At 44.7% G+C, this 13,308-nt stretch overlaps 1 protein-coding gene and 1 long non-coding RNA gene across 2 annotated transcripts; one reads left to right on the top strand and one right to left on the bottom strand.

The window, feature by feature from the left end:
• Positions 1–56: 56 nt before the first annotated feature.
• On the top strand, positions 57–3,652 carry LOC122755353. The gene is made up of 3 exons (XR_006356386.1): positions 57–1,953; positions 2,570–2,676; positions 3,198–3,652. It is a non-coding gene; the product is annotated as an uncharacterized LOC122755353 (long non-coding RNA).
• An 8,551-nt stretch (positions 3,653–12,203) lies between these two features.
• On the bottom strand, positions 12,204–12,974 carry LOC122753603 (surfactant-associated protein 2-like). The gene is made up of 3 exons (XM_044001115.1): positions 12,914–12,974; positions 12,460–12,545; positions 12,204–12,329 (listed from the first exon to the last, which is right to left on the bottom strand). Exons 1-3 carry the CDS (start codon positions 12,972–12,974, stop codon positions 12,249–12,251), a joined length of 228 nt encoding a protein of 75 aa, XP_043857050.1. The 3' UTR covers positions 12,204–12,248.
• Positions 12,975–13,308: the final 334 nt, after the last annotated feature.

The raw sequence follows: 13,308 nt of genomic DNA, 5'->3' as shown, positions 1-13,308 counted from the left end.
ACCTGAGTTCAAATCCAGCCTCAGACACTTAACACTTACTAGCTGTGTGACCCTGGGCAAGTCACTTAACCCCAATTGCCTCACCAAAAAATAAAAAAATAAAAATAAAGATATAGATCAATGAGACAGACTAGATGAGAGATATGGGCCTGGAGTTTATGGCAGGGTATATAGATTGGGAATCATTGGCATGGAGATGATGGCTGACACCCACCCCAGGGATTGAGTATAGGGGGATAAAGAGGGCCTAGGAAAGAGGCTTGTGGGATACTCAGAGTTTTAGTGGCTGTGACTTGGATGTAGATACAGCAAAGTAGACCAAAAGAGCAGTCAGAGGAGAGAACCAGGAGAGAGTAGTATCACAAAAGCCTGGAGAGAAGAAAGTGATCAATAGCAATGGCTTCAAAGAGATCAAGGAGTATCTGGATTGAGAAAAAGCCATTAGATCTAGCAATTAAAACAACTTTTTTGGGGGGAGGGGGAGTTAAACTTAGGGAAAGCCTTTTCTATTGAATGATGAGGTTGGAAGCCAGATTGTAGGGGATCTAGAAAACAGTGGAAAGGAAGTAGAAGCAGCTAACAGTTTTCTCAAGGAGGTTAGCTGACAAGTAGAGAAGAAATGCAGGAGAGTGGCTAGCAGGGATGGATGGATCAAGTGAGGGTTTTATGAGGATGGAGGAGACAGGTGCATTTGTAGGAAGTAGAGAAGGAACCAACCTCTCTTAAATCGTAAAAATGAGGGTGTGGGTATGATAGTGGGGGCATTCTGCCAAAGAAAACAGAAGGTGATGGAGTCATGGCATTTGCATGGCAAAGAAAAGGGCCACTTTTTCATGTGAGACATGGATGAAGGAAGAGATTGTGGAAGATGTTTAAGTGATTTTAGAAGGGGAGAAGAGGGTAAATGGCCTCAAATTTTTTTTTAGTGAAGTAGGAATTCAGGTCCTCAGCTCACAGGGTATGTGGAGGTTGTACTGAGAGAGGCCTAGGGAGAAATCAAAAGTTCACTGTGGTGAATGGAATAGTGAATTGATTAGAAACAGATTAGGGGTCGTAAGGCATAGGGAAATATAGAACATTAAAAGATTATGATCAAATAAAGGAATTTAGTGCTCCTGAACTTGGAACACTTGTGAATGTAGCTGAGGTGGAGTGAAGTAGGAAATTGAGTAGCTAGAAGAAATGGGGAGTTGGGATATTTGAAGTAGCATTAGTATAGAGACAGGTCTTATATGAGGGCAGATGCTGGGAGGACAAAGAGAAAGCCTGTGAGTCAGGCACTGAAAGCAGTAAAAAAGGTCAGAGAATGCCCTGCAGCTTGATACATAACTGCCACCAGGATCTGTAGAGGGTGATCAATTGGAAAAGCACAAACCCCCCAAAAGGGCAGATTTCCAAGGACAAATTGATGGTGCTAAAGAGAGAGTCTGGGAGTGGCCTTGGGGTGTCAGGAGTATCCTGACTCCCCAGTCATAATTAACAATTTGGGCTTGAGGAAGCACAAGTAGGAAGGGTGGCCAGGGATGCCTTGTCATCTGGAGGAAGCTAGGACTCTGTGACAGAAGATGGAAGAAGTGAGAAAGGAAAAACTTTCAGGTATAAGAAGTTATTTATGGCACAGACAGAGTTGAAGGAGTGGGTAGGTCTGGAGTGGGACATTGTAGGTGTGGGGTTGAGGATGGGCAGCTGGAGATAGGGAATGAGCTTGGGACATTGGCATGAATGGAAGAGTCTGGGGGTGCTGGGAGTACGCTAGCTGCTGAGGCATGAATCCAGGAGGAGTGTTGATGATTGGGAGCCAATGATAACAGCTCAGGATGATGACCGACTGCTTTTCAAAACTGGATTGGAGTTTCTTTTTTTTCAAATCCAGCCTTGAGGAGGCCAGATGTTCGAGTCCCAGAGGAAAGCTGAGATTAAAGAACCACGTGGCTGCTCTCATACTTTTTGCAGGTGAATGCAGTACAAGGATCATAGGTTATGGAGGATGTTGGTTCCTGGTGGGAGTGGGTGAAGGTGATGAACAAGGGCTCCCCTACTGTCCATAGTAAAAGCCATGGACACAAACATGGGGATATACACGCCTAAATGCCCACCAAGACCATACTATTTACATTGAGGCAGCTTGCTGAAGGGATACAAATCAGAAAGATCTCATTTCAAATCTAGCAAGTCACTTAGTCTCCATCAGCTTTTTTTTTTTTTTTAGTGAGGCAATTGGGGTTAAGTGACTTGCCCAGGGTCACACAGCTAGTAAGTGGTCAAGTGTCTGAGGCCGGATTTGAACTCAGGTACTCCTGACTCCAGGGCCGGTGCTCTATCCACTGTGCCATCTAGCTGCCCCTCCATCGGCTTTAATTGCCTCATCTGTAAAATGAGGTACAGTGACACCTGCCTCACAGGAACATTGTGGGGATCAAATGTAAAAGCACTCTGCAAACCTTAAGTCATTACATACATGTTAGTGATGATTTTTTATGCAGCAGACAACACCGCCCCATTCTCCCATCCCCATTCTTTTAACTCGCTTCTCTGGAAACGTCACCTCACTTATCTGTTCTCCTTCTAGGTTGTGCCTTTTCTGTCAACCCTTGGAAGCTAGGATATTGGAGGGAATTCTCATTTCAAAGAATCCTACTGTCACTTGCACGATGGCAAATATGGTCCAGGAACTAGGTATTTAGTCCTTCAGTCCCTGACTCATCCTCCCAGCATTCCAGTTCTTCTCTGAGATTCAGTCATCCATCCCCAGCATGATAAAATAGAAGAAACACTGTACTTAGGAGTCAGGAGACCTGAATTCAAGGCCCAGCCCTGCCAGTAATTAGCTGTGTGATCTTTGGCAGGTCCCTTGAACTCTGTGTACCTCGTTTTCATAAGAATGTAGGATTTCTATCTGGAAAAGTCCAGTCCAGTCTTTTCATTTTACAGATTAGGAAACTGAGGCCCTGGGATTTGTTCAAGGTCACACAAGTGGCCCCTGGGATTTGAACTCAGACTTTCTCAAATTCAGGCCTCTTTCCTTTTTACAATGCTACGTTCTCCAGGAGTTAGAATGTTTAACTTTTAAGGAAAGTTAACTCTCCAGAAAGTGAACTGAATTCCTTATTTAGAAAATAACAGGATTGAATTAACTGTGCTGCTAAGGTTCTTTCCATCTCTGACAATCTGAATTTAAGATACACTGTTTCTTTCAGGGACTCTGACATTAAGCTTTGTGACCTTGGCCCCTTACCTTTGGCATGTGGCTTACTGGGGAGTAGTAGAAGGAGGAGCAACCTAGGACAGAATGGAAAAGGAGAATGTTATCTGGATTTCTGCCTTCACCCCCAGCCTGCCCTTGTACATGCTACTTTGCCCCTGCTCTGAGTCTGTCCTAAAACTTGAACCAGGATGAAAAATGAAAAATGATGAAACAGTATATCCAAATAAAACTGAGGAAATGATATGACATATGATTGTAATAATTCCAACCTAACTTATTTAAATAAGTTATTGATTGCCCCAAATGGAGAACAAATGAAGAAACAGACATCAACACTGGTAATAACAATTTCTTACAGATTTCAGCGTTACCAGGAGACCACAACAGCCTAGAAATTGCTTTTGTTAGCAAACACTAAATCTCCTTGTCAAATCAAGAGATGTTGCAGCCCAGAGCAACATTAATTTAGAATATAAATTCATTTGTAAAATTATATGGAGAAGGAGGCAGCTAGGTGGCGCAGTGGATAGAGCACCGGCCCTGGAATCAAGAGGACCTGAGTTCAAATCTGGCCTCAGACACTTGACACTTACTAGCTGTGTGACCCTGGGCAAGTCACTTAACCCCAATTGCCTCACCAAAAAAAAAAAAACACCACCAACAAAAAATTATATGGAGAAGGATGGTGGAAATTTACGAGCAAGAAGAGTAGAAAAAGGGAACTAACTAAACAAAGTCATCTGGAGTGTGTTTAAAGGTAAAGGAGGATTTTAAAAAATGAAAAATTGGAGGTGGGGGGGTGGGGAGAGAAGTCTGTAAAGATTTTTCCAACAAACTTCACTATCAAGGACACAAGGATACTGAAATCACCACAGTGATATAGTTTCAGATGTGCTTCCTGAGAAAGCAGAAATGGCACTAAAACAAAAATGGGAAAGCTAGTTGTACCAAAAGAGATGGTCTACTCAAGGTCTGCTTGAGAGCATTGAGGGATCCATTCTCAAGGTAGATGAAAGAAAAGAGAAAAAAGTCCTGGACCTTATTAGTTTAAAAAAAAAGTCCGGGAACATCAATAACTGATCCATCAATGTCTCCTTTCCCATCTATATAAAATTTATGAAAATAATCTACATATGCCTCAAGGGTATTGTTGATGTAGGTGTTAGAAGAGAACAGGTACCAAAAGAGAGATCAATCAACCGATAAAACAATATATACAGTGACAATAATATAAACAGAAAACTCAGATCAATTGCATTGACCAAGTTTCTCGAGAACAGATTTCTCTCTTCTACAAAGAAAGAGGAAGGGGATGAGAGGTATGGAATGATGTCAGGTGATACAGATTTGATGGTTTTTGCTTAATGTTTTCTTTGTTGGGGGAATGGGGTGTTTTGGGGAATTACTTTAGTACCAAAAGTTCTGCAATTTTAAAAACAAATGGGAGGGGTTTTTGCAAACAAATATGGAACAAATACACCAACAATTAAGCAAATGATATAGAGAATACAAGATCCCACTGTGCTTGTCAGCTAAAAATTTAAAAGCATTTATTGGGTAGAACAAAGAACTGCTTAAAAACTTCCCTGCACCAAGATGTCTCCCATACAAATGTCAAAAGTATACAAAATATGGAACAATGATCTCATTCAATGGTTCTCTGATTATTTTTTTTCTTTTTTTTTTCTTTTAGTGAGGCAATTGGGGTTAAGTGACTTGCCCAGGGTCACACAGCTAGTAAGTGTTAAGTGTCTGAGGCCGGATTTGAACTCAGGTCCTTCTGAATCCAGGGCCGGTGCTCTATCCACTGTGCCACCTAGCTGCCCCAGTTCTCTGATTATTAATATCAACCTGTCATGGGGCGCAGAGCACCCCAGAATTTCTCTGGGGCACACCGAGGAATCTTCTCCTTGAGAAACTAAACCAGAGGACAGATAAGGCCTAGAGGAACCAAATTGGACTGAGCTAGCTTGGGATTCCTACCCTTCATTCCGGTCTCCCTTATCCTGGGGAGATAAGTTTGGGTGTGGCTTCGGCCTTTGTGTTCTGAAGAGGGATCCGTAGCCACCCCTCACCCAATTCCTCTAGTCACTACTAGTGGGGGATGGTCCTCCACTCCTCACCCAATTCCCCCAGCTACCACCAGTGGGGGATGGTCCACCCCCATCAGTCCTCTATAAAAGTACCTTCCGGTCTCCTGTTCGAGGAGATTTGGTACCTCTGAGCCATGTGCTTTATGCCAAATCTCCCCATGAAAAGTCTAAGGATTTCTTTCATGGTTTCCCTCCCCCCACCCTTCCCTTCCCTTGCTCCTAAATAAACTATCACCTTGTTCTAACTAAGTTTTGTGTGCAAGAGGGTGTAATTCTTTAAAGAGGAATTCCCAAGAACCCCAACCCCAACCTGTACCCCATTTTCCCACTATATCAAACCCAAGTCTAAATTAGGGTGAGATAGACTTGTCAAACTGTCTGGTCAGATAGATGGATCATAAGATCGTGCGTGGGTCTAGAGCTGAAAGAAACCTTAGAAGTCATCTTGTTCCACTTCTTCATTTTTCAGAGGAAGAAACTAAGGCCCAGAAAGCTTGTTACCTTTCCTAGGTCACAGGTTGCAAGTAGCAGAGTAGGCATGTGAACTTAGAGGTCCTCTTGATGCTACATCTACCATTGTTCCCCACTGCTTCTTTCCTCCAAATACTCCTTCCTACAGATAACATTGTTCTGATTGTAACAGGCTCCAACTCTTAAATGAGATGCATAAATACTCTTTAAAAAAAAAAAGTTATTTTGAGTTCTGAATTTTCTTCTTCCCCTTCTCCCACCCAGAGAGAAGGCAAGAAAAACAAAGCAAAGAAAAATAAAAACAAGTATGTGTATTCATGCAGATTCCCAGATTAGCTTCCCTCCTCCTTCCTCTCAAAAAAAAAGAAAAGAAAAAGAAGGAAGGAAAATATACTTCAGTCTGTACTCTGAATCATCAGTTCTGTCTGGAGGTAGATAGCATTCTGAGTCCTCTGGAATTGTGGTTGGTTATAGTGTAATGAGAGTTCTTAAGTCTTTCAAAGCTTATTATCTTTACAATATTATTGTTATTTTACAAATTGTTCTCATTCTCACTTCACTTTGCATCAGTTTGCATCTCTGGTTTCTCTGAAGCCATCCCCTCATCATTTCTTACAATTCCAATCACCTTCATAGAACATAACTTGCTTAGATATTCCGCAATTGATGAGCCCCAATTCTTTGCCACTACAAAAAGAGCTGCTACAAATATTCTTATACGTATGGATCCTTTTCCTTTTTCTTTGATCTCGCCCAGCCTAGTAGTGGTATCTCTAGGTGAAGGATATGCACAGTTTAATAGCTTTTTGGGGTGTGGTTCCAAATTTCTTTTCAGAATGGTTGGACCAATTCACAGCCCCACCAACTGTGCATTATTATACCTGTTTCCCTTTCCAACTCCAACCCCCAGCATTTGTCACTTTTATTTTTTTGGTCAGCTCAGCCTGTTTGATGGGTATGAGGTAGTATCTTAGAATTGTTTTAATTTACATTTCTCTCATTATTAGAACTTTTTTTCACGTGGGTTATTGATACCTTGGGTTTCTCCCTCTGAAAGCTGCCTGTTTATATCCTTTTTTTTAGTGAGGCAATTGGGGTTAAGTGACTTGCCCAGGGTCACACAGCTAGTAAGTGTTAAGTGTCTGATTTGAACTCAGGTACTCCTGACTCCAGGGCCAGTGCTCTATCCACTGCACCACCTAGCTGCCCCCTGTTTATATCCTTTTGACCACATACTGATTGGGAAATGGTTCTTATTCTTATAAATTTTACACAATGCTTTATATATCTTAGAAATTAGAACTATATCAGAGAAACTTGATGCAAATTCCTGCTTCTCTTCTAGTTTTAGCTGCATTGGTTTTGACTGACGCATAAATCACTCTTAAGATTTTTGGCTTAACTATCCACACTAGAAAAGCCAAGTAGATGAAGAATGCCTATTGTGAAACTATGACATATAGTTAGATGAGCAACTTGTAGAATTGGTCCAACAGACACATTAATTACACCTTAACCTTAAGACTCAAAGCCTTATAAAGTATTCAGTAGTTAGTCACTAAGCATTTATTAAACACTTACTATATGTCACACATTATGCTAAGAACTAGGAATACAAAAATAGCTAAAGACAATTCCTAACCCCAAGGAGCTCATAATTTAATGGAGAAAGATAACAAATATACATACATGTATGTACGCACACATACACACACATACATACACAAACTTTTTTATAGGATAAATAGGAAATAACAGGGAAGGCACTAGAATTGAGATTTGGGAAACGCTTCCTATAGAAGGTGGTATTTCAGTGGGAACTTGGGAGGAAGCCAGGAGACAGATGAGGAGGGAGAATGTCCCAGGTATAGGTGACAGCAGAGGCAAAATGAGTGTCTGGTTCATGGAACAACTAGGAGATCAGTGTCACTGCATCAAAGAGTCCATGGTAAGATGCAAGGTGTGAGAAGACTGGGAAGGTGGGAGGAATCTGGATTGGAAAGGGCTTTGAATGTCAAACAGCATTTTGTGTTTGATCCTGGAAGCCATAGGGAGCCACTGGACTTTACTGAGTAGGAGGGCGACATAGTCAGACCTGTGCTTTAGGAAAATCACCTTAGTGGCTGAATGGAGACTAGACTGGAGTGGGAAGACATTTGAGGCAAGCAGATACACCGGTGGGTTATAGGGATGCTGTCATCAAAGAACTAACCATGGATGGACAATTAATTGGACCCAGAAATGACCAGGAGGAGAATTGGCTGGACTGCCTTTGCTTTTAATGACTCCAAGCTTCGCCCTAAACAGACCACTCAACAGTATTATGCCAGTGGAAAGGCATCATAGTGTGACTGGGTAGATGTCTTCACAATCAGGAAGACCTGGGTTCAAGTTTTGTCTCTGTCACATACTGGTTGTGTAACCCTGGTCATGCCACTTAGCCTCTAGTGTCCAAAGTCCTAGGCAGCTCTCAACATATAAGTTGCAGGGAAAGTGATGGCTTCCATTGGTTGGGATAGTTCTTTACCAAGACTTCCCTCCATAACATTATCTCATTTGATCCTCACTACAACCCTTGGAGGCAAGTGCTATCCTAGTCTCCATTTTATAGACGAGAGGGCGAGGTTAAGTGATTTGCACGCCTGGGGTTAATCGATTCAGTTCAATTCAAAATGCTGAGGATAGGGGGCAGCTAGATGGCGCAGTGGACAGAGCACCGGCCCTGGAGTCAGGAGTACCTGAGTTCAAATCCGGCCTCAGACACTTAACACTTACTAGCTGTGTGACCCTGGGCAAGTCACTTAACCCCAATTGCCTCACTAAAAAAAAAAAAAATGCTGAGGATACAAATAAGCAAAAGAAGCAGTCTGGGCCCTCCAGGAACTTATAATCAAATGGGGGAAGAACACACAGAAGGAATCTGAAAAGTGGGAAGAGGGGACCAGGGGACACATTCCAAAGGACGGAAGTCAAGTGGAGCAGCTGGTGAAAAATGGAGTTACCAGGAAGATGGAGTTGTTCAGTCGTTTCAGTTATGTCTGACTTATCATGATGCCATTTGGGGGTTTTCTTGGCAAAGGTACTGGAGTGGTTTGACATTGAGTGGTTTCCTCATTGACAAATGAGGAAACTGAGGCAAACAGGGTTAAATGACTTGCCCAGGGTCATATGGCTAATAAGTGTCTGAGGCCAGATTTGAACTTAGGTTTTCCTGACTCCAAGAAGTCCAACATTCTATGCTTTATTCTACTTGACTGTTCCTTAAATCCCTCATCTGGTTAAAAAAAAAAAATCTTCCAATATGGCTGCAGGACATGCAATGCTAATCTCCAAAAAAAATTAAAGCTGAGTGAGGCTCACTCAAACAGGTGCATGGTGGGTATGAATAGGCTGCCACCTTCCTGGAAACATGAGGAATTAGGCAGAAGTTGTGTAAAGTATGTCATCAGACAAAAATATGAGTAGGGAAAAAAAAAAGGATAGATTGGTTTTGAAGTAAAAACCAGGAAAATAATGAATTTATGGCAGCTAGGTGGCGCAGTGAATAAAGCTCAAGCCTTGGAGTGAGGAGGACCTGAGTTCAAAGCTGACCTCAGACACTTGACACTTGCTAGCTGTGTGACCCTGGGCAAATCACTTAACCCTCATTACCCCACAAAAAACCAAAACAACCAAAAACAAAACACTTAATTCCATTGGTATCTACTACAAGGGAGGAAGGTTCAAGAATCCCTGTAGTGAATTATTTTTGTTGTTTTTAGTGAGGCAATGGAGGTTAAGTGACTTGCCCAGGGTCACACAGCTAGTAAGTGTTAAGTGTCTGAGGCCGCATTTGAACTCAGGTCCTCCTGACTCCAGGGCCAGTGCTCTATCCACTGTGCCATCTAACTGCCCCGCTGTGGTGAATTTGTGAAAAGCTGTGCAGGAGAACCTCACAATGGCCAGGAATGGGTGAACTTTGCTCTGCATCACTGGAGGGAAAACTCATGTAAATGAAGTCACACATGCCTTGAAATTTTCCATTTATGTCTATAGGCTCGCCATTCAGGATACCTATTTCCACTATTGGTATCTGCTCAAGTGATTTGATAAATGTATTCACTCCAAGATATGAGTGACTGGTAAGACTGATTGTTATCTCTCTCAGGGGTCTTTGCATTTTAACAGTACTTAATACTAAATAAGTAAATGTCTGATTGTAGAATTTCAGAAAGTGTGCCCCAGGGAAGGCATTTTAGAGGATGAGGCTTTTTTAGGGTCCCTGAAGTTATTCCAGGAAACAGCTTCCATCTCCATAGATTTATTTTTTTTATCTCCATAGATTTTGAAATGCTTGAGTTCTAGTGGGTGGGGGGTGGGAATGGAGGAGGAAGAGAAGTTGGAACAATTTTTTTTTAATTGATGTTAAAATTTGTTTTTACATATATTTTGGAAAATAAAATTCTATTCAAAAAGAAAAAATAAAATAAAAAAATATATAAAGTCAACACAGGGTGGAAACATATTTTGGAGAAAATGGGAATCAAGATGGGTGAGAGGCTGAATAAGAGGGTTTCCCAGGTAGAGAAATTGAGAGACTTGTTCAAGTTCACACAGGTAGGAAATAGTGGAGCCAATATTTGAACCCTCGTCCTCTACCTTCAAACTTGCTCATCCCTAAGGGGCCAGGAAGGGGTGGTTAGGTGCTCTCTCCTCCCCTATCTTCCCCAGCTGTCTTTCCTTTTCAAAGGGCAGGTGCACATTAAACTCTTCAGGCTTGCTTTTCCAGAAGCTTGAGCTCCTCAGCCCTCAAATGCCACTCTTTTCTTCTCCCTGAGCCTTGGCTCCGTGACCTTTTGGGTCATGGTGACCCCATCTTAGAGGATGACCTAAGGGATGCTTATATCATCATCTTGGACCTACTCAGCACCCAGCTCCACCCTGGAAGCTCTGGAATGAGGAGATGAGAATATAATTATTTTTTTTCACGACAAGATGTGTTTGCCTGGCATCTTCCTTCCTTTGCTCTCACAGTGGATTTCATGCTCCTTGACTTTTCTCTAAGTGGGGAGATGGAAGAACAGGGAGGTGTGATTCCTAGCAAATAGGCATCTTGGAGACTACCCTGGAGTGGGGAAGTGAGTTCCTGCCTTAGGTGAGGAAACGGGAAGTCACCAGTAGTTATGGGATGGGGCAGGGTGTCAGTCTACCCATCCCCTGACAAATACACACATAGTTTCTGCCTAGGAGACCAGAGAGGCAAACAGCAGGTTGCCTTCTCCAGTACTTAGTGTTCCTGTTCCTGCTAGGAGGGGAGAGGAGGGGAGGGGAGGGGAGGGGAGGGGAGGGGAGGGGAGGGGAGGGGAGGGGAGGGGAGGGGAGGGGAGGGGAGGGGAGGGGAGGGGAGAGGGAGGGGAGGGAGAGGAGGGGAGAGGAGAGGAGGGGAGAGGAGAGGAGGGGAGGGGAGGGGAGGGGAGAGGAGGGGAGGGGAGGGGAGGGGAGAGGAGAGGAGAGGAGGGGAGGGGAGGGGAGGGGAGGGGAGGGGAGAGGAGGGGAGAGGAGGGGAGAGGAGAGGAGAGGAGAGGAGGGGAGGGGAGGGGAGGGGAGAGGAGGGGAGGGGAGGGGAGGGGAGAGGAGGGGAGGGGAGGGGAGGGGAGGGGAGGGGAGGGGAGAGGAGGGGAGGGGAGGGGAGGGGAGGGGAGAGGAGGGGAGGGGAGGGGAGGGGAGGGGAGGGGAGGGGAGAGGAGGGGAGGGGAGGGGAGGGGAGGGGAGGGGAGGGGAGGGGAGGGGAGGGGAGAGGAGGGGAGAGGAGGGGAGAGGAGGGGAGGGGAGGGGAGGGGAGGGGAGAGGAGAGGAGAGGAGAGGAGAGGAGAGGAGGGGAGGGGAGAGGAGGGGAGGGGAGGGGAGAGGAGGGGAGGGGAGAGGTGCTTTAGACCTGGGAATAACAATGGGGAGCAACATGGGTAGGAGAACTCCAGAAGCCTAGGGAATCCGACGGTCACTGAACCCTCCCCACCAGGTGCTACTTATGCCTATGAGACTGGATTTGTCTGTATTAGCTCATGAGTCCAACAGTCCTGAAACTAGCAACAGAGTACTGGACCCTTATTTTACAAATGAGGAAACAAGTACAGAAAAAGGAAAGTACCTTCCCCATGGTCACACAGGGACACCACTAAGTCAGTGGCACAACAGAGACTCAGGCTCAGATCCTGATTCTAGAAGCAGGGCATATTTGAGAACATTAAGAGAATCTGGGATTTTCTGGTCTGACTCTTTCTCCCTTCTATCTGTCCTTCCTCCTCCCTCCCCACTGCCCAAAGACACACAGAGTCAAATCAATACCCGCATCTTTATTAAAGTGCCCCAGCAGGGCTGTGAAGCTGAACCAAACATTTGCCCCAAGCTCCATTGTTTGGGTATGTGGACGTCTGAGGGAAGGAGAAGTTTGAGGTCTGGATGTACCGGTACTATCCCTGGAGGGCACTGCTGCCCCTGCTTTAGCAGATGATATGATGACATGACCATGGTTTTCGGAGGGTGATATTGGTCCCTAATGGGAGGTTCAGGAGGTGACAAGCCTGGAAGACAGGGAAAGGTAATGGGATCCCCAATTCTTAGTCCTAAGAGACAGATGGATTAGTATGTTCTGTGCCTCAAATCCATCTCCCCCCACCATCTCCCCCGCTTGCCTCACTTTCTAGGCCATACCTTCTCCAGAAACTCCTGGGAATGGGGGGACTTTGAGAGGTTCACAGAAGAGTTCTTCAACTGCAGACGCATGATGATCTTGGGCCCTATGGGGCCATGAGTATAGGTCAGGATCTAGGCAACTGGTCCCATAGACTTTGGCTCTCCTCACTTTCCAGCTCCTGCTTTCCTCAGGGACTACCCCTCACCTCCCCAGTCCCTTTCAGAGCCACCCTCCAGCTCCACTTAGTGAGTCAGGCATCTCTGTCCCTCCCACTCCTTTTTTTTTTTTTTTTTGGTGAGGCAATTGGGGTTAAGTGACTTGCCCAGGGTCACACAGCTAGTAAGTGTCAAGTGTCTGGGGCTGGATTTGAACTCAGGTCCTCTTGAATCCAGGGCCGGTGCTCTATCCACTGCACCACCTAGCTGCCCCTCCTCCCACTCCTTTTAGGGGGACTAGCTCCCTACCTCTTACCTGTCCCTTGTGGCTTGCTGGGCAGGATTAAAAGGAGGAAAAGAAGCATCCAGGACTCCATCGTGGCAAACTGATGACTGGGAGGGAGGGTGTTCCCTGGATTCCAAACCAACCCTTTCCTCCCCTCCTCCCACCCCTCCCCCCTCCTCCTCACCCTTCTCCACATACCTTTATGATACTTGATTATGATACCTCTACTTTCTCCAAAGCCTACACACTTCTGTGTGGGGGAAATGGAAGGGGGAGGGCTGGTTAACTGGATTTTCTAGTTTTCCTAGTATGCTATGATGGACTGTAGGGTTGGGGCAAATTATTTGAGTTCTAGAGGAAAGCAAAGGGTGGGAGATTTGATGCTTGAGACCTTGAGTATGCAAAGGAGTCTGGAAGGAAGTCAG

The sequence above is a fragment of the Dromiciops gliroides genome, chromosome 4 (genome assembly GCF_019393635.1).
Source record: "Dromiciops gliroides isolate mDroGli1 chromosome 4, mDroGli1.pri, whole genome shotgun sequence".
Classification (NCBI taxonomy): Eukaryota; Metazoa; Chordata; class Mammalia; order Microbiotheria; family Microbiotheriidae; genus Dromiciops; species Dromiciops gliroides.
This window is presented reverse-complemented; position numbering and strand designations above follow the sequence as displayed.